Source organism: Carica papaya, chromosome 9 (assembly GCF_054855325.1).
Source record: "Carica papaya isolate Zhongbai chromosome 9, ASM5485532v1, whole genome shotgun sequence".
NCBI lineage: Eukaryota > Viridiplantae > Streptophyta > Magnoliopsida > Brassicales > Caricaceae > Carica > Carica papaya.
This window is the reverse complement of record NC_142317.1, coordinates 12770128-12790851: the sequence shown is the minus strand read 5'-3', so window position 1 is coordinate 12790851 and position 20724 is coordinate 12770128. Positions and strand designations below refer to the sequence as shown.

At 40.3% G+C, this 20724-nt stretch overlaps 1 protein-coding gene across 9 annotated transcripts; it reads right to left on the bottom strand.

Annotated features, from left to right (window-relative positions):
* Positions 1 to 8100: 8100 nt before the first annotated feature.
* Positions 8101 to 20221, bottom strand: LOC110808782 (uncharacterized). 9 transcript variants are annotated; one of them, XR_015816213.1, is made up of 5 exons: positions 20020 to 20221; positions 19885 to 19953; positions 19627 to 19725; positions 13860 to 15068; positions 8101 to 8316 (listed from the first exon to the last, which is right to left on the bottom strand). XR_015816213.1 is itself a non-coding variant. In XM_022034386.2 (3 exons), exons 1-3 carry the CDS (start codon positions 20081 to 20083, stop codon positions 19104 to 19106), a joined length of 456 nt encoding a protein of 151 aa, XP_021890078.1. In that variant the 5' UTR covers positions 20084 to 20189; the 3' UTR covers positions 18960 to 19103. The 9 variants fall into 9 exon arrangements, 1 of the variants encoding a protein (XP_021890078.1); XR_015816209.1 differs by having other exon boundaries at positions 19627 to 19680; positions 20020 to 20208; XR_015816210.1 differs by lacking the exon at positions 8101 to 8316 and adding an exon at positions 8408 to 8870 and having other exon boundaries at positions 19627 to 19680; positions 20020 to 20210.
* Positions 20222 to 20724: the final 503 nt, after the last annotated feature.

Sequence of the window (20724 nt, the reverse complement as noted above, 5' to 3'; positions counted from 1 at the left end):
CTATGGATCCCCATGGATACTAGTGGGCTGGTGAATTAGGAAAATATATTGTGTAATGATTGAATTACGAAAAGTTTGACAGGTATCATGTTATACAGTTCATATATATGTTTTCATGATGAAGATGATGTTATTGCTTTCGTATATTGTTTTATGAATTTCATCGAGGTAAGTGAATGGTAAAGGTTTTATTATTAATAAAAGGATTTGTTGTAAATTATGCTCCATTGGTCTTTTTGTATTTTCTACCCACCTTTACCTCCGTGACGGTGAGATATCGTGATGTCTTTACTGGGCTAGTGTAGCTCATTCCTTATTTAATCATTTCAGATCAAGAGGACATCGTTCCCGAGCCGGTTCCGCAGGAGGACGACAAAGGGGACGCCTAAAGACTCCATAGTCACATTCGTAGTTTTTACTTTCAAGTTTCTCCTTTAGGTAGTTTAATCTTTTATATTTTGTGAGCACGTTTTTGGTTTTAGTGTAAGGGATGTTATTCAAATTTTGACTTCGCTTCCGCATTTGATATTTATAATATAAATTCTATTTTAAATTTCCGGGGCTGCTACAGTTGGTATCAGAGCCGCATTTCCTCGGAGCCATTCCTTACACAATAGTGCCTTAGAGAAATACTCACCGATATATCGTTACTCAATCATTCCTTGTGAATGCAGGTACACGGGAATGAGGAGAGGAAGGCCCCCACTAAACCGAGCGGCCCCAGATAATTCACTTCGGGAGGATTTAGATAGACTATTCGAGATGGTGGAGGCTCTCGCAGCTGCCCAGCGAAGGCAAGAGGAGAGAAGGGAGTTACTGGGACCTCCTCCGCTAGCGCAGGTTGAGCCCCCGCTATAGCAGGCTGATCCCGAGCCACCCCGGCAGGAGCCTGTTCCTCCACGGTACCACCCGGCACCACAGCCGCGGTACGACCTGGTACCACAGCCACAGTACCAACAGGTGCCGCCACAGCACATTCCAGTGCCCCCACCACATCAGCAGGCGCCACCACAGGGTCCCCCAGTTCACCCTCAGCCAGCCCCGGTCCCTCTACCTCGGGACCCCGCTCCCTCCTTGATCGACCCCGGCTTCATAGAGAGGTACAGAAGACTGAACCCTTCTACCTTTTCAGGGGGATCCTCTTTCAAAGAGGCCCAATACTGGCTGGCAGAGACTGAGAGAGCTTTTGAGACCTTGGGAGTAGTTCCTGAGCAGAGGGCTGCCATTGCCTCCTACATGTTGGTAGGGGAAGCAGTACGCTGGTGGGAGCTCAAGCGGGCCACCCTGCCTGTACCAGTTACTTGGGAGCAGTTCCTAGCGGCCTTCCATGCGGAGTATCTCCCTAAACACATCCAACATTTAAAGGAAATGGAATTTGCTCAATTGGTCCAGGGTAATATGACAGTGTCGGAGTATGCCCGCAAGTTCCTGGAGCTGGGCCGACATGCCCCGGAGACATTGTTGGATGAGGGCCGAAAGGCCAGGAAATTCCAGTGGGGTCTCCGCCCGGCGATCAGACAGCACTTATTGGTGATGGAGCTCGAGACATATTCAGCAGTCCTGGCAAAGGCGCAGATCATAGAAAGGAGCTTTGACACCCGCCCTCAGCTAGCGGGAAGTTCCCGACCCTCAGCCCCGCTCCGCAGGCCAGCGCCTACCATGCCTGTCCAACCCAGTAAGAGGCCCAGACCTGCCGTCCAGGCCCCTCCTCAAGCTATGGGGGCAGCACGTGGGAAGATCTGCCAGTACTGCAGCAGGGATCATGGGGACCGACCCTGCTACCGCCTCAACAACACCTGTCGCATATGCGGTAGTGCCCAGCACTATGCGAGGGAGTGCTCTAGGAACCAGAATCAAGGGAGGCCTCCAATCCAGGGCAGAGTTTACAACCTTACCCAGAAGGATGCCGATGCAGACCCGGACGTGGTACATGGTATGTATACTATCTCTGGCCACATTGCTCATGTTTTGTTTGATACTGGTGCATCACATTCTTTTATTTCACATGTTCTTGCTTCCAAAATTTGTGTATCACCTGATAGACTTGATTCATTATTGCTTGTATCTACCGTTGGGGGGGAGACATTGCTAGGAAAGGTTGTCTACAGGGCATGTGCCGTGGAGATAGCAGATAGAAAATTGAGGGTAGACCTGATAGGGTTAGACACAAGGGATTTTGATGTAATTCTAGGAATGGATTGGCTAGCGGCGTATCACGCCACCATAGACTGCTTTAACAAAAAGATTATATTTAATCCTCCCAACGAGGAGCCATTTACAAGTTAATAAAATTATTCGGTACTGAATTCCCCTAATGGCAAATTCTTTTCTTCTTAATTCCCAGTGCCTTAATATTGTATTTTCTCTAACTAGGTAAACCCAAGAAAGAAGTTTGTATCCAAGAGATTCCAGTAGTCCGAGACTTTCCAGACGTATTTCCGGATGAACTGCCCGGTCTACCAGGGGATAGAGAGGTCGAGTTCACCATAGACTTACAGCCAGGAACCCAGCCCATCTCGGTAGCTCCTTACCGAATGAGCCGCATCGAGATGGAAGAGCTAAGGAAACAAATCACTGAGCTACAAAACAGTGGCTTCATTAGACACAGCATTTCCCCATGGGGTGCCGGGGTTACTTTTGCAAAGAAAGGGGATGGAACGTTGAGACTGTGCATTGATTATAGAAGGATAAACAAGGTAACAATTAAGAACAAGTACCCTATTCCCCGGATTGATGACCTTTTCGATCAGTTGCAGGGTGCACAGGTCTTTTCCAAAATAGATCTACGATCAGGTTACCATCAGGTAAAAGTGAGAGCCGAAGACATCCCCAAGACGGTATTCCGAACCAGGTATGGACACTATGAGTTCCTAGTTATGCCGTTTGGGCTAACCAACGCCCCGGCCATCTTTATGGATCTAATGAACAGAATCTTCAGAGAATTCTTGGATCAATTTGTCATCGTGTTCATCGATGATATCTTAGTCTACTCAAAAAGTAGGGAAGAACATGCTCATCATCTTGCCCAAGTCCTACAGGTACTCAGGGAAAAGAAGTTGTATGCGAAGTTGAGCAAGTGTGGATTTTGGCTCGAACAAACAGCCTTCCTAGGACATGTTATATCGAAGGAAGGGGTGTCGGTGAACCCCGAAAAGGTTGAAGCGGTACTTGGTTGGGAAAGGCTGACAACAGTTAAGGAAATTCGCAGTTTCCTAGGGATGGCAGGCCAGTTTGTCGAAGGGTTCTCTAGTCTAGCAGCTCCTCTGACCCGACTCACAAAGAAGAATGCAAGGTTTGAATGGAATGAAAACTGCGAGAGGAGTTTTTCAGAGTTGAAGAAGCGACTGACTACTGCACCAGTGCTGGCTCTACCGAGTGGATCAGGAGGGTACACAGTTTATAGTGATGCCTCCTATCTGGGCCTGGGTTGTGTCCTAATGCAACATGGAAAGGTTATAGCATATGGGTCTAGACAGCTAAAGAATCATGAGAAGAACTATTCTACCCATGACTTGGAGCTTGCCGTAATCATACACGCCTTGAAAACCTGGCGCCATTATTTGTATGGAGAGACCTTTCAGATCTACACCGATCATAAAAGTTTGAAGCATATCTTCACTCAGAAGGATCTCAGCATGCGTCAGAGAAGGTGGATGGAACTCCTCAAGGACTATGATTGTGACATCCTATACCATCCAGGTAAGGGCAACGTGGTGGCCGATGCCCTCAGCAGGAAAAGTGCAGGCACCCTAGCCCATATGATGGTTTCAGAATGTAGGTCCATTGGGGCTACACAGCAGGTTCGCCTGTGAGACCTGAAGAGAATCACATGTTTGGGCCACCTAGCAGTCCAACCCGAGTTAATCTAAAGAATAAAGGAAGCCCAGTCAGTCGACCCCGCCCTAGTGACCCGCAAGAAGAATGCAGAACAGGGAGTGAGCTCAGAATTTTAGATCTCTGCCGACGGATTAATTCGTTTCAAGGACAGAGTGTGTGTTCCAGACGACAGTGAGTTAAAAAGAGACATCATGACAGAGTCCCATAGTTCAAGGTTCGCCATGCATCCAGGAAGTACGAAAATGTACCAAACTATGCGACCTCGGTTCTGGTGGAATGGGATGAAGAGAGATATAGCCGACTTTATATCTAAGTGCTTGGTATGTCAGCAGGTCAAAGCAGAACATCAACGCCCGGGCGGGTTACTTCAGCCTTTACCGATTCCAGAGTGGAAGTGGGAACATATCACCATGGACTTCGTATCGGGACTACCCAAGGCACGATCGGGACATGATGCTATATGGGTAATTGTTGACCGACTCACTAAGTCTTCCCACTTCCTGGCCATCAGAATGACTGATCCTTTGGACAAGTTGGCAAGAATGTATATCCGGGAGGTAGTCAGACTACATGGAGTTCCAGTAACAGTAGTATCCGACAGGGATCCCAGGTTCACTTCTCGGTTTTAGAATAGTTTCCAGCAAGCTATGGGAACAAAGCTGTCTCTTAGTACTGCTTTTCACCCCCAAACCGATGGACAATCAGAGAGGACAATTCGTACGCTGGAGGATATGCTCCGAGCTTGTGTCATTGACTCCGGGGGCCATTGGGACGACCACCTACCCCTGATAGAGTTTGCTTACAACAACAGTTACCAAGCAAGCATCGGCATGGCCCCATACGAGGCGCTATACGGGCGTCCGTGCAGGTCACCAATCTGTTGGGAAGAAGTGGGCGATAGAAGATTGTTCGACCCGGATTTGGTAGAAGAAACCACGTCCAAGATAGTTAAGATCAAGAAGAACATCCAGACAGCTTAGAGTAGACAGAAGAGTTATGCTGATACCTGGAGGAGAGACCTGGCCTTTGAGAAAGGCGACCGGGTGTTTCTTAAAGTCACCCCCTTCAAGGGAATTAGTAGGTTCGGCAGGAGGAGAAAATTAAACCCCAGAGATATTGGACCCTTTGAAATCTTAGACAAGATTGGTACCACTGCCTACAGACTTGCACTGCCTCCTGAGCTCTCCCGGGTTCATAATGTGTTTCATGTATCTATGCTACGTAAGTACAATCCGGACCCTTCTCATGTCTTGGCTCATGAACCGCTACCACTCCGAGAGGACTTGTCTTATGAAGAAGTACCGGTCAGTATCACGGACCGAGAAAGCAGAATACTCCGCAACCGGGAAATATCATTTGTAAAAGTCATGTGGCAGAACCACACGCCTAGGGAGGCGACTTGGGAACTGGAATCAGAATTTAGGGCCCAATATCCTCATCTGTTTGATCAAGAGTAATGAGGCAAATTTGGGAACCAAATTTCTTTATGGGGGGGAGAGTTGTAGCGCCCGGAAAGGGGCCGAAAAAAAAAAAAAAAAAGCCACGTCGGCAGCCACGTCAGCAGGTCCGGTCAGCAGTCCCGGCCAACCGGGACCTGCCACGTGGTAAGACCACGTCGTTCCAAAAAAGGGCCACGTTGGCGATCCGCGTAGGCGCGATCGGACGGCCTAGATCAAGCGTGCGATCGGACGGCCCAGATTTAAACGCACGGACGGTCCAGATTTAATCAAAAACGGACGGCCCAAATTAAAACAAAATGGACGGCTGAGATCAAAAGGCAAAGGGTTATAAATAGAACCCCCACACCAGACCACAAACCCTAGCCGCCTGCCGCTCGTCGGAGAAGACGAACCAGGAGCCGGCCGCCGCCACCCGCCGCCGCACCGGAGGAATTTCCGATCGCCGATCGAGGTAAATTTCGTACCCCCGACTCGTTTTTCCACGCTGATTCCTCATGTGGCCAAATCGGAGCCAAAATCCCGGCCAAACGGCCGAAATACACGGCCGAAGCCCAGCGGCGCCGCCGCGCCCCTTCTCGGTTTTTGCCTCCGATGAGGCCCTTCCCGGCCTCCGTTTAATGCAATTTTTATATCACCATGATCACCATTCTTTTCTCTACAGGTTGATCGGAGCCGAATCACCAAAACACGAACTTCACCGAAGAGCCGCCGCACCCGAGAGCACCGCCGCCGGTAAGCTTTGGTTTTTCGTAAATTTTCGGCCCCCCGAGGGCCGTAGGGTTGTTTTATCGCAGGAACCAATGCGAGTGTGGCCGAATTCGGCCGGAAACGGCCGAAAACGGCCAACCCGAGGCAAACCGCCGCCGCAAGCCATTACTGACGCCGCAACCTGCAACAAAAAAACTCACTACACACACACACCACACCAAACAGCTCAAATTTTCACCGTACGTCCCGTTTCCATCTTCCTTCTTCCTGCCGGTCGCGTCGTCCGTCCACAGTCTCCTTCCCTCTCCCTTCTCGCTCCCCTCCGCCCCGATTCTCTCCTCTCTCCTTCTGGAACTTTCCTCTTCCTCTTCGTCTCCGCTGCCCTCCTTCCCTCCTTTTCTCTTTTTCCTTTTCTTTCCTTTCTTTTTTTTTTCCTCTTCTCCCTTTCCCGACCTCCCTTTATACTCTGCCAGCCTACCCCAAAACGACGTCGTTTTCCTCTTCCTCTTCGATCACGTTTGAATCTGATTGTGTTTGGGGAGGGAACACATCCGCACCGTTCGTACACGCGGGAACGGATCTGAGCCGTTCGATCGCAGGCACGCGGATTGCCCGCGTGGCCTCCTGCGTGGCATCGTGTCAGCGCCCGTTGCCAGGCGGCACGTCCTGGTTTGTCGGGACTGCTGACCAGGCATCTTACGTGGTAAAATTTTTTTAAATTACGTTTCGATCCTCGATTTCTAATTTTTCTTTCAAAAATACCCCCAGAACTCAAATTTTTATCCTTTTTTCCCAAAATTTTTTTCAATTTCATCCTCCATCAAATTTACTTCATTTTTACTCTAAAGTAAAATTAAAAAAAAATTAAAAAATTATATTTAAATTAACTTAATTATATTAAATTTAAACTTGGGCATTACAAGTTTAATGAACTGTGTTATCTTAGTTAAATATTTTTCCATGTGAATTATTTAAAAGTATTGAGATGTTTGTAGGTAATTTTATTCTATATATTTTGATCTATGTTTCATTATCAACTTCTTTAAATTTGTATTTATTTACTTATTTGTAATTTTATTTTATCTTATGAGCTAAATAAGATTTCTATATAACGCTTTACTGATTGTTTCTTATATGTCAACCCATGTATTATTATTTTTTTATTTTTTTAATTTGTGTTTATATCTATTTATAAGTAGATAAGTGTATATTTAATTATTTTATTGTATTATTATATATTAGTATATATGTACTAAATTTTCCAAAACCAAAAAGTTTATTATTTCTAGATTTTTTAACTTTACTCCTCAATCCTTAGTGAATACCCACCTACTTATCTCATTCAATAATACCTAATTAAAGATTGCTATAATTACCCTAACATCTCATAGTACATAGTTTTATTTTCATAGATAATACTTTGATTATCATATAACACAACTATACTCTTTTGATATATATCTAATTTGAGATCACTATCAAAACCCTTAAATGCTATACATATATATTATATACACTTCCTTTATTACCTTATTAATTCCCGATTGATTAAAAATTTTCAAACTTCAAAATCAATGAATGAGATAAAAGGACGATTCATAAATTTTTAGAATATTTATCCAATATAAAGATTTCTTGAAAAAAGCTTATTTACTTCTATTTCAATACTTTGCATCTCTCTTGAATAGAATGCGAGTAAAAACTATCTATATCTAGTACTTCCATCATATTTTAACATTTAAACAATACTTTTATATTTTTTGTTCACTAAATTATTTTTTTAAAAAATATTATTTGATAAACTAATAATTTTGTAAATATAAAATCATTAAAATCATTATTAGAATTTTTTTAATCAAAATTTATTAATTTTTAACTAATAAAATATTTTATAATATTATTGTAGGCACTAGTTATGATTTAATTTATTTGATAAATATTGACTTTTTAAATTCTACCATTTATTGAGATAATATATAAATAATTTTATTTATAATCCTTTTTTTTTTGTTATTCAAAAAATTGTATGGAATTCTTGCTTCATAAATTCTAATTTAAAGTCTTGTCTTAAATATGTACTGTAATAATCCGGAACTTGAAAGAAAGTAAATTATAAATTAAGTGCGGAAGCAAAATAATAACATTAAAGTTTACATTTCTTACACAATAATTCAAATACCTAATAGGGATACGGGAGTGAATATTTTAAAAGAAATAACAAAAAATTAAAGAAATAAATGAAAAGTAAACAACTGGGCATCCTATTCGCAACCCTCTTGTGAATCAGGATCTGGATCTTAGTCCTCTTGATCTGAAATAGTTAATAAAAGAGTGAGTTACGCTAATCCAATAAGAATGTCACACTACTTACCGACACAGAAATGAATGTTGGTAAAAATCATAAAAATAACTAATAGAGCTCTTAATTTAAGTAAATTCGTTTATCATGAATAAAATAATTTAACGTATACTTACCATAGCGAGATTTCCAAAATTGACCTATAAAGGCAATAGCATAAATAATATCATAATCTCATATTCAATCAGTCGAAATAACAACTTTCTCATTTATCAGCCTACTGGTATCCATGGAGGTCCATAAGAATGTTCCTACTACGCGTGAACCTTTATTCAACATTTTTAACTAACAGACCATCCACATACCTTATCCGGTATGAGTGCCAAAAGATACTATCTCTTAATACCACGTCCAGTATAAGGGCGAAATGGATCGTCCCCCATACCCCGTCTGATATGAGCGCCAAAATACAAATTCTTGATACTCCGTTCAGTATGAGGCAATGTTCACGGTAGGGTTCCCTATGTACCCAGTCCATCCACCATCTTTCAGGATATCAAGTAAGGCTACCATTCATCCATTCACTTAATCAAATAATTTTTCATTTACCTTTAATTTCTAGTTTCCCAATTAATTGTAAATCATGCAAAACAAGCAATACATGCATAAAAAAAACATAATCGAATTATCATACTAATTCCAGTGTATTATCATGCATTCAAAACTGTAAAATCATCAATCAATTAAACATTGCAAACAGTAATAAATAACCAGTTCTGACTCTATTAGTAACCTTTAATTATTGATAGTTTTAAATTATGCAAAATACCATATTATTTATAATTAAACTTCAATTCCATAAGAGAGAATAAGGTGAGAGATTCTTACTCAAATCGATGTCTGGAATGCTAAGTTTTTAGCTGCACCTATTGGCAGTCCCCCGGTTCCCTGAATTTTTCTTCAGAGATTAAAGCATGCTCTAAGTACTTGGAAATATACCAAAAAACTAAAAATCGTTGTTAGAAACCCTTTCCAGCAAATTTTGAGATTCCGGCACAACGGTGCCGCCATGCTCTGGTGACGACACACCGCCCGCAGTGGCAGTTTGCCTTGGGCTAGCCGTCTTTGGCCAGTTTCGGCCAATTTTGTACTCATTCCTGTGAGAAAACATATTAAGGGGCCTCGGTTAGCCAAAAAAAGTCTAAAAATAGATGCTTATTGGTGGCAGAGTTTTTCGGTGCAGCGGCTCTGCCGGCTCACCTTCGTGATTAGGTGTTTTGCTTCAGTTAACCTCTAGAAAAAAGAATGGTGATTACAATGGTAGAAAAATTACACGAAACGAAATTTGGGAAGGGCCTCATCAGATGCAGTTTTTTATTTTTCCCGCGGCGGTGCCACCGGGCTTTACCTGCGATTTTTGACTCATCCGCCAGTTCTTTTTCTCCGATTTGGCCATGAGGGTGTTCAAAATCGAATTCCGGGCTAACAAAATTTTTTTTACTCTTTTCGCGGTCGGAGGTGGCTACGGCACGGTGGCGACAGGTGGTCGCTCCCTTCCAGACGACTGGTTCTTCTTCTCCGGGGGGGGGGGGGGGGGTCTGGTGGGTAGGATTAGAGTTTGATGTGAAATGAGGTATTTATATTCGTCTCTTTTTAATCTGGATTATCTATCGCGTTTGATCTACACTGTCCGATCACGTTTAAAAAAGAAGTGAATCTGGACCATTCATCGCTATTTGATCTATATCGTCCGATCGCGTTTAAAAGGGAAACGGATCCTAACCGTCAACACGCACGGGAACAAATTCAGACTGTCTGATCGCGGTTAGACGGATTGCCAGCATGACCTTTCGTGTGGTACCGCGCCAACGTGCCTTACCACACGGCGTGCTTCGGTTAATCGATACTGTTTACTAGGCATCATACGTGGTATATTTTTTATAAATTACATTTTGACCTCTAGTTTTTTATTTTTCTTTCAAAATCAACAACAGAATCTAAATTTTCATCCATTTTTCCCAAAATTATTTTCAGTTTCATTATCCACATATTTTTTCCTAATTTTTACATCAAATAAAAATTCATAAATTAAAAAATAAATTTTCATACATTAATTTTAAATTTTTTTAAAAAATTAATTAAGAATATTACAACTCTCCCCCCTTAAAAGAAATTTAGTCCCTCAAATTTGTCTCTCTCTCACTCAATCAAATAGTTGGAAATATTGGGCTCTGAAATCTGATTCTAGCTCCCATGTTGCCTCTCCCTATATGTGATTCTGTCATAGGACTTTAATGAAAAGAATTTTTCAGTTGCGGAGTACTATGCGCTTTCGGTCCATAATACCGACCGGTACCTCCTCGTAGGACAGATCCTCCTGTAGTGAAAAAAGCTCATGGGCCAAGATGTGAGGGGGTTCGGATTGTACTTTCGTAGCATGGAAACATAAAACATATTATGGACCCTGAAAAGTTCTGGAGGCAGTGCCAGTCTGTAAGCGGCGGTGCCAATTCTGTATAAGATTTTAAATGGCCCAATAAACCGAAAATTTAATTTATCCCTCTTGCCAAACCTACTGATTTTCTTGAATGGAGTGACTTTAAGAAACACCCGATCACCTTTCTTAAATTCTAAATCTCTCATCCGGGTATCCGCTTAACTCTTCTGCCTGCTATGAGCCATCTGGATCTTCTTCCTGATCTTAACTATTTTGGCTATTGTCTCCTCCACAAGATTTGGACCAAACAATCTTCTATCACTCATCTCTTCCCAACAGATTGGCGATCTGCATGGGAGGCCATATAATGCCTCGTACGGAGCCATGGCAATACTTGTTTGGTAGCTATTATTATAGGCGAACTCTACTAGGGGTAAATGATTATCCCAATAGCCTCCGAAGTCATGAACACAAGCTCGAGGTATATCCTCTAGTGTGCGGATCATCATTTCTGATTGTCCATTAGTCTGATGGTAGAATACAGTACTAAGGGATAGTTTCGTTCCTATATCCTGCTGAAAACTAGATCAGAACTAAGAAGTGAACCTGGGGTCCCTGTCGGACACTACTATCACTGGTACTCTATATAACCTGACTATCTCCCGGATATACATTCTTATTAACTTGTCCAAGAAGTCGGTCATCCTAATGGCCAAGAAGTGGGAAGACTTAATGAACCGGTCAATAATTACCCAAATGACGTCATGTCCCGAGCGTGTCTTAGGTAGTCTTGTCACGAAATCCATTGTGATATATTCCAACTTTTACTCCAGAATTGATAATGACTAAACTAGCCTATCTGGGCGCTGATGCTCTGCCTTGACTTGCTGACATACTAAACACTTGGAAACAAAGTCGGTCACATCTCCTTTCATCCCATTCAACCAAAATCGAGATCGCATACTTTGATACATCTCAGTACTTTCAGAATGCATGGCAAACTTTGAGATATGGGTCTCGGTGATAATGTCCCTTTTTAGCTCCCTATCACCTAGAACACACACCTTGTCCTGAAATCTAAGCAACCCATCAGCAGAGACTCGAAATACTGAATTAACTCCCTGTTCTGCATCTTTCTTGAGGGCTGCTAGGGTGAAATCGGCGGATTGAGCTTCTTTTATACTCTAGATTAACTCAGTTGAACAGTCAGATAGGCCAGACATGTGATTCTCTTCAGGTTCTGAAGTTGTTCATGTTGTGTGATCCCTATTGCCCTGCATTCTGAAACTATTAGATGAGCTAATATACCTGCACTTTTCCTGCTGAGTGCGTTGGCTACCACGTTGCCCTTACCCTGGTGATACAAGATATTACAATCATAGTACTTGAGGAGTTCTATCTATCTTCTCTTACGCATGTTGAGATCATTTTGAGTTAATATGTGTTTCAAGCTCTTATGGTCGATATAGATCTGAAAGGTCTCCCCATACAAGTAATGGCGTCAAGTCTTCAAGGCGTGGATAATTGCAACGAGTTATAAGTCATGGGTGGGATAGTTTTTCTCATGACTCTTCAACTATCTGAACCCATAGGCTATGATATTTCCATGCTGCATCAGAACACAACCCAACCCTGGTAGGAGGCATCACTATAAACTGTATATCCACTTGTCCCGCTCGGCAAGGCCAACACAGGTGCAGTAGTCAACTACTTCTTTAGTTCCAAAAAACTCCTTTCATAGTCCTCGTTTCACTGGAACTTGACGTTCTTCTTTGTGAGCCGAGTCAAATAAGCAGCTAGACTAGAAAATTCCTCCACAAACTTGTGGTAATAACCTACTATTCCCAGAAAGTTACAAATTTTCTTGATCGATGTTAATTTTTCCTAACTGAGTACTGCTTCAACCTTTTCGGAGTTTACTGACACTCTATCACTTGATATGATGTACCTTAAGAAGATAGTCTGCTCGAGTCAGAACCCATATTTGCTCAGCTTTGCATACAACTTCTTTTCTCTAAGAACCTGCAAAACCTGAATAAGATGGTGAGGGTGCTCCTCTCTACTTTTTGAATAGACCAGGATATCGTCGATAAATACAATGACAAACTGATCCAAGAATTATCTGAAAACTCTGTTCATTATATCCAAGAAGATGGCTGATGCGTTGGTTAGTCTAAATGGCATGACCAAGAATTCATAGTATCCGTACCTGGTCCGAAAAACTGTTTAGGAATGTCTTCTGCCTTGATATTTAAATGATAGTAACCTGAACGTAAGTCTATTTTGGAGAAGACTTTGGCACCCTGCAACTGATAATAAAGGTCATCGATCCTAGGGAGGGGTACTTATTCTTGATCGTAACCCTGTTCAGTCATCTATAGTCAATACATAATTTTAACATCTCATTCCCCTTCCTTACAAATGTGACTCCAGCACCCTAAGGGAACACACTATATCGGATGAATCCATTATCCTACAACGCATTGATATGTTTTTTTAACTTCTTCATCTCAACACGACTCATGCAGTAAGGGGCAACCGAAATAGGCTGAATGTTTGGCTGAAGGTCTATGGTGAATTCAACTTCTCTATCCACTGGCAGTCCAGGTAGTTCATGCGAGAACACATCCAGGAAGTCTCAGACTACCGAAATCTCTTGAATAAAAATTTCTTTCTTAGATTTGCCTAGTTAGAGAAAAAAGCCGAGTTAAAGCACTTGTTAATAGGAAAAATTTCCATGAGAGAACAAATGTTAGAGAATTTTATTAATTTGTAAATGACTCCTCATTAGAAGGGTTGAATATAAGCTTCTTATGAAAATAATTTGCAGTGACGTGATACACCGCTAATCAGTTCATTCCTACGATTACATCAAAGTCCCCTGTGTCAATTTTTATTAGGTCCACACTCAATTTTTTATATGCTATATTTATAACACAGGCTCTGTATATAACCTCTCACAGTAGTGTCCTACTCTCAGGAGTAGACACAAACAATACAGAATCAAGTCGTTCAGATAATAAATTCAAGTTTAATGCAAAAGTATGTGAAACAAATGAATGTAAGGCACCAATATCAATCAAAACATGTGCAAGATGATTACAGATAGTGTACGTACTCTGTATCACATCTGGATTGGCCTCTGCATCCTGCTGAGTGAGGTTGTAAGCTCTGCCTTGGATAAAAGGTCTGGTCTAGTTCTGATTCCTCGGGCACTCCCATATATGCGGCAGGTATTGTTGAAGCAATAGCAAGGTCGGTCCCCATAATCTTTGCCACAGTGTTGGCAAATCCTGCCGCGTCCTGTTATTGGAATCTGATGAGGAGACTGAGCCATTAGTCTAGGTCTCTTATTTTGCTGAACAGATGCAGTAGGTGCTGGTCTGTGGTGTGAAACCGAGGGCCTGAGGTTCCCTACTGCTTGAGGAAAAATGAGAAGGAACCTCTACATTAGTTGTGCTTTGGCCAACACAACCGAGTAAGTACTGAGCTCGAATACATATAGCTGCTGTCTGATCTAAGGACGGAGGCCCCACTCTAACCTTCATGCCTTTTTGCCTTCATCCATCATGCTCTCAAGGGAATACCGGCCCAACTTTAGAACTTTCAAGCATATTTTGATACAGTCATGTCACCTTGGACTAGGTGATGTCAGAGATGTTCTGGGAGGTACTTTGCATTAAAGGCCATCAAGAATTGTTCCCAAGTGATTGGAACGGGTAAAGTGGCCTGCTTGAGTTACCACCAGTGGCCTGCCTCTCCCACCAGCATATAGGTGGCAAGTATGACTCTCTGTTCGAAAATCACCCCAAGAGTCGTGAATGTCTTCTCTGTCTCAGCTAACCAGTAGTCGGCCTCTTCAAAAGAAAATCCCTCTACAAAAATAGATGAGTTTAGTCTTTTATACCTCTCAATGTAGTCTGGGTCCATCATGGGAGGAGCTGGGTCCTGTGGGAGAGGGATTGGATTGTGCTGGGGATGGACTGGATGGCTCTGTGGTAGAACTAGATGATACGGCGGAGGCACTGGATTGTACTGAAGTGGTATCGGGTAATGCGGTTGAGGCACCAGATCATATTGTAGTGGTGCTGGATGGTACTGTAGAGGAGCAGGGTTGTACCGGGACAGCTCAAGATCCTCCTGTTGTAGGGGTGGCTCAACCTGTGATAGCGGGGGAGGGTAAGCTAGTTCCCTCCTTTTCTTTCGGGCTTACTAGGCAGCGATGAGTCTCTCCAGCATTTCAAACAATCGATCAACATCTTCTCGAAGCGAACCCTCCAGGACTGCTCAGTTTAGTGGGGGTATTCCTCTCCTCATCTATCTATACCTGCATTTCACAATGAATATTTGAGTGATAATTCATTCTTTGGGATTTTCTAGGATTTTTGTGTAAGGAATGGTTCCGATGAATGTTGTTTTGAAACCAATTGTAACGACCCGAAAATTAAAAGGAAGTAAATGATAAATTAAGTGCGGAAGCAAAATAATAGCGTTAGGGTTTACATTCCTTACACAATAATTTAAATTACCCAATAGGGATAAGAGAATGACAATTTTAAAAGAAATAACGAAAAATCAAAGAAATAAATGAAAAGTAGACAACTGGACATCCTATTCGCAACCCTTTTGTAGATCGGACTCTAGATCTTAGTCCTTTTGATCTGAAATGGTTAATGAAAGAGTGAGCTACACTAGCTCAGTAAGAATGTCACACTACTCACCAACATAGAAATCAAGGTTGGTAGAAATCATAAAAACAACTAATAGAGCTCTTAATTTAAGTAAATTCGTTTATCATAAATAAAATTATTTACCGAATACTTATCGTAGTGAGATTTTCAAAACTGACCTACAGAGGCAATAACATAAATAATATCATAATCTCATATTCAATCAGTGTGAACAACAACTTTCTCCTTTATCAGCCTATCAGTATCTATTGGGGTCCATAGAAATGTCCCTACTACGCGTGAACCTTTATTCAACATTTTTAATTAACAGTCCGTTCTCATACCCTGTCTAGTATGAGCGTCAAAAAATACCATCCCTCAATACCTCGTCCGATATGAGGGTAAATGGACCGTTCCCATACCCCGTCCGGTATGAGCACCAAAATACAAATCCTCGATACCCCATCCGGTATAAGGCAACGTTCACGGTAGGGTTCCCTATGTACCCGATTCGTCTACCATCTTCTAGAATATCCAATAAGGTTGCCATTTATCTATGTACTTAATCAAACAATTTCTCATTTACCTTTAATTTTCTGTTTCTCAATTAACTGTAAATAACGTAAAACAAGTAATACATACATCAAGGAAATACAATCGAATTATCATACCAATTCCAGTGTATTATTATGCATTCGAAATTGTAAAATCATCAATTAGTTAAACATTGCAAACAATAATAAATAATCAATTCTGACTCCATTAGTAACCTTTAATTATCGATATTTCTAAATTACGCAAAATACCATATTATTTATAATTAGGCTTTAATTCCATAACAGAAAATAAGGTAAGAAATTTTTACTTGAATCGATGTTCGAAATGCTAAGTTTTCAACTGCGCCTATTGGCGATCTCCGGGTTCTTTAAATTTTTTTTCAGAGATTAAAACACGCTCCTAGTACCCAGAAATATCTTAAAAAATCTAAAATCAGTGTTAGAAACCCTTTCTGGCAAATTTTAGAATTTCGACACGGCGCCGCCGCCGGAGCTTGCCTCGGGCTGGCCATTTCCGGCCAGTTTCGGTCGATTTTGGCCGACTTTGTACTCATTCCTGTGAGAAAACATATTAAGGGGTCTCGGTTAGCTGAATAAAGTCGAAAAACAGAGGCTTACTAGTGTGGGGTTTTTCGGTACAGCAGCTCCACCAGCTCACCTTCGCAGTTTGGTGTTTTGCTTCGGTCAACCTCTAGAAAAAGAATAGTGATTATAATTATGAAAAAATTGCACAAAACGAGAATCGAGAAGGACCTCATCAGAGGCAGTTTTTAATTTTTTCCACGGGGGTGCTGTAAGGCTTTACCCACAGTTTCCGGCTCATCTGTTAGTCCTTTTGCTTCGATTTGGTCATTGAGGTGTTCAAAATCGAATTTCGAGTGAATAAAATTTTTATTTACCTTTTTTGGCAGTCGGAGGTGGCTTCGGCATGGCGGCGGGAGGCGGTCGACTCCCTTCCTGATGATTGGTTCTTCTTCTCCAGTAAGGGGGTCTGGCAGCCAAGGTTAGGATTTGGTATGAAGTGAGGTATTTATATCCATCTTTTTTAATATGGACCGTCTATCGCGTTTGATCTGAACCGTCCAATCGCATTTAAAAGGAGAACGGATCCAGACCGTCTACACGCGTGGGAACAAATTAGGATCGTCCAATCGCGGTCACGCGAATTGCCAGCATGGCCTTCCGCGTAGCACCGCGCCAGCATGCCTTACCACGCAGCAGGATCCGGTTCGTCGAAGCTGCTGACTGAATGTCCTACTTGACACATTTTTCTTAAATTATATTTTAACCCCAATTTTCGATTTTTCTTTCAAAAACACTTTCAGAATCCAAATTTTTACCATTTTTTTCCAAAATCATTTTCTATTTCATAGTCTACTATTTTTTCTTAATTTTTACATCAAATAAAAATTTATAAATTAAAAAATAAATTTTCATGCATTTTTTTTAAATTTTTTTTTAAAAATTAATTAAGGGTATTACATGTACTCACTTGTATATATATGTATGCATTCATTAAGTGAATTTTATTTTAAAATTAAATAGATATTATTCAATTAACTAATATGTGTAAACTAATTACTTTTTTTCTTGTAGTCAATGGATAAATATTTTCAATAATCAAATGTCAGAAGTAGAAATGCAATATGACAATACCCTAAAGCATATTCATACTATTTTTAAATGCATACAAAGTGTGACGTTCCAATGCTAAAGAGGGCACCAATATACGATAGAGCAGATATAAAAGATACAATAAACATAGCAGCAGAATTTTACATCCCAACACAAAATATAAAAACTGTATACTAAGGCACTAGGTTATCTACACATATATACAATTCAAAAGAAATAACCTATACAAATATAATAGCCTTTAAAGTGTTTAAACAAGTCTACTCCCATAACTAATCGTCCTGGAAGGAATCTAAGCAGGGGTCCTCAAAAACTCATAACGGGGGGGATGTTGGATTTAAGTTAATTCCAATACTCAGTAAAATAGAAAATATTAAGGACATACAAATATTCTTGGGGGAGAGGGGATGTTGGATTTAAGTTAGTTCTAATACTCAGTAAAATAGGCAATATTAAAGACATACAAACATTCTTTGAAAATAGTTCTTTAATGTAGAGATTAAGTAAAATAGTAATAAATTAATTAACAATAAACAATCATTTTCATGTTGTACGATAACCATTTAATTGACTTAATATGTATTTAATGCATTTACATAACTCACACACATACACCCAAGACTAAATACATCTTCTGACTCAGTTTTTAATACTAAATTATAATCCTAATTTTAGTTTTACTGTTTATAATCCTATGCACGCAACCACGAATACTATTTCCAAAAAGAGAACAAGTTACCAACTAGATAAGGATAGAAGTGTAATCAATAAATAAATTAAAAACATAAATAAATACATATAATTCACTTAATACTCTCCGAATGCCATCCCACAAATTTCACTCCAGTCGCCATCATTCATGTCTTTGAACCCTAAGACCATGAATAACAATCATTTCATAAGACTACTGAACCTAACTCAATTTGAAACTCAATATCACATTCAAAGTCTAATAATTCCCCTTTTAACCTCAATATTCCTCCAGAAAAATCAGTTAATCGAATTTAATTAGACACTATATTATTTATTTTTAAACTTTTTATTATTTTTTTGTTAACTTTTTATTTTATCCTATGTGATTTTCTAAAATATATAATTATTATTATCTAATTACTGAGATTATTAATTCAATTTAATTTATTATTTAGTGTTTGATTTCTTCAATTATAGTTTTTATTCCTTCCAATTAACTCAAATATTTTATTTTATTGTCCTTTAATTATTTTGTTTAGGTTTAATATTATTTCAATTTTACATATTTGCCAATCCAGTAGATTACAATTGTTCCATTTCCATTTAGTTTATACTTAAAAATTTTCCAATTCACTACCCACAATCCTATTCCAATTTTAACCGTTTTTTTAATTTTCCAAATTATTTAACTTTTATTAATTTTCCGAACAACCCAAACTGTCCAAAATTCAGCCCAAGAGAAATAAGTTCCCATGCTGGGCCCGTGGCCAGCACGGCTCGTTGGCATGTTGCACAAAGGCACCCGGCCTATGGGGTATGAGCAGATGTGCAGTAGGCACCCCTGTGCTTGTCCCTACCCACGTTCGCACGCATGGTGTCCGACACAGCGTGTTTGCACACCCGAACAGCTTTGTTGGCCTTCTGGAAAAGCATAGCCGAGCCCTTCACACGACTTGCACAGCAATTGCTAAACAACTTTATGCCAGAGATGCTTTCTGACACTTCAGATTGCCCAGAAATCATTCCATTGCGCGTATTAACACGACAAAACCGTGTGTGCCCAACAGCAGCACCATGTTGATGCCTGGCACGTGTGACAGAAGCTATTTGACTTCTATCTTTGTTCCCCTTTCCCTTATGTTCCCCTAATTAGCATGTACTCATATGTCATTATTCATTCCTTGATCACCAACATTTAGAATCATTCAAAAATCACCAAAATGCACAATTTAAAACATTAATGTACTCACACACATCATCAATTTTAAAACACCACTTGTTTTTTATTTTTAAAGGTTTTACTAAATAAATGCATACTATAAATCCATACCTGTATTGACCAAGATTGTCACCCATCTTACATGGAATACGCAGCAGAAACAAGCTGAAATAACGCAAGGAAAGAGTGTTTGAAGTTTTGAAGATAATTCTGTCAGAATTTAGAGTTAATTTTTGGTTATTTTCACGATTCAAGGTTGTTCAACTAACCCCTAGTAGTCCAGTAACAATCTAACAATTTATTAACTAAAAAGAACTAGCAAAGAAAAGAGATTTGGAAGCGAATAGCAACAAAAAACCCAATTCTTACCTACAACCCTGACAGCAGATAAAACGACAACAAATCAGGGAAGTTGCTGCAAATTTTTGGTTCTAAAATCTGCAAAAAAGGTGTATAAATGTACTGGAGCCCCAAAGGAACTAGCTCTAAGGGAAGAAGGCTTACCTAGCTTAGAGCATAAGGAAATTCTTCCCACAATTGGACCAGAATTCCTTCTTGGCACCAACATACACTCACACTCTGTTTTTAAACTTCCTTCCTCACCAACACTCTCGGGTTTCACTCTGCTTCTGAAATTTTGAGTTCAAAATAAAATGGGGAAGAGGAAATAGAGAAGAAATCGACTTTTAAAGAAAATTTAAGGGTCAATCTTAGCCGTCCAAGACCATGCATGCAATCTTGGCCGTTGATGACAAGAGTGGCTGACAGCCCAAGGAAAATGGATGACCAGTGCTTGCTATCTGTCCAGCAGCTGACTCTCTTGCCAGGTGGCCAATTAGTCACCACATGTTGAAGGTGAGTGGAGTCCATATGCAGTCCACCTTACCCCACTCTCCATGCAAACAAACCATTTTGTTTTAAAATAAGGAATTTATTCATTTTAAATTATTAATTCAAAATAAATCACAAGAAGTAACTGAACATGGAAATTAAATAACTAAAATACCTCTTTTTATTAGATAGGAGTTTACTGTAGCATACAACTGGTTATTACGCTAAGAGCGGCTAATTATACCATCCATATTTTATATCAATCATTATATTCATTAGCAATTTCACAAAAAAATTTTAAATCTTCAATATTAAATAAAAAGGTGTGTAAAATTTTAAATTAATAATAAATAATTTCTTCAAAATAAATAAAATAAA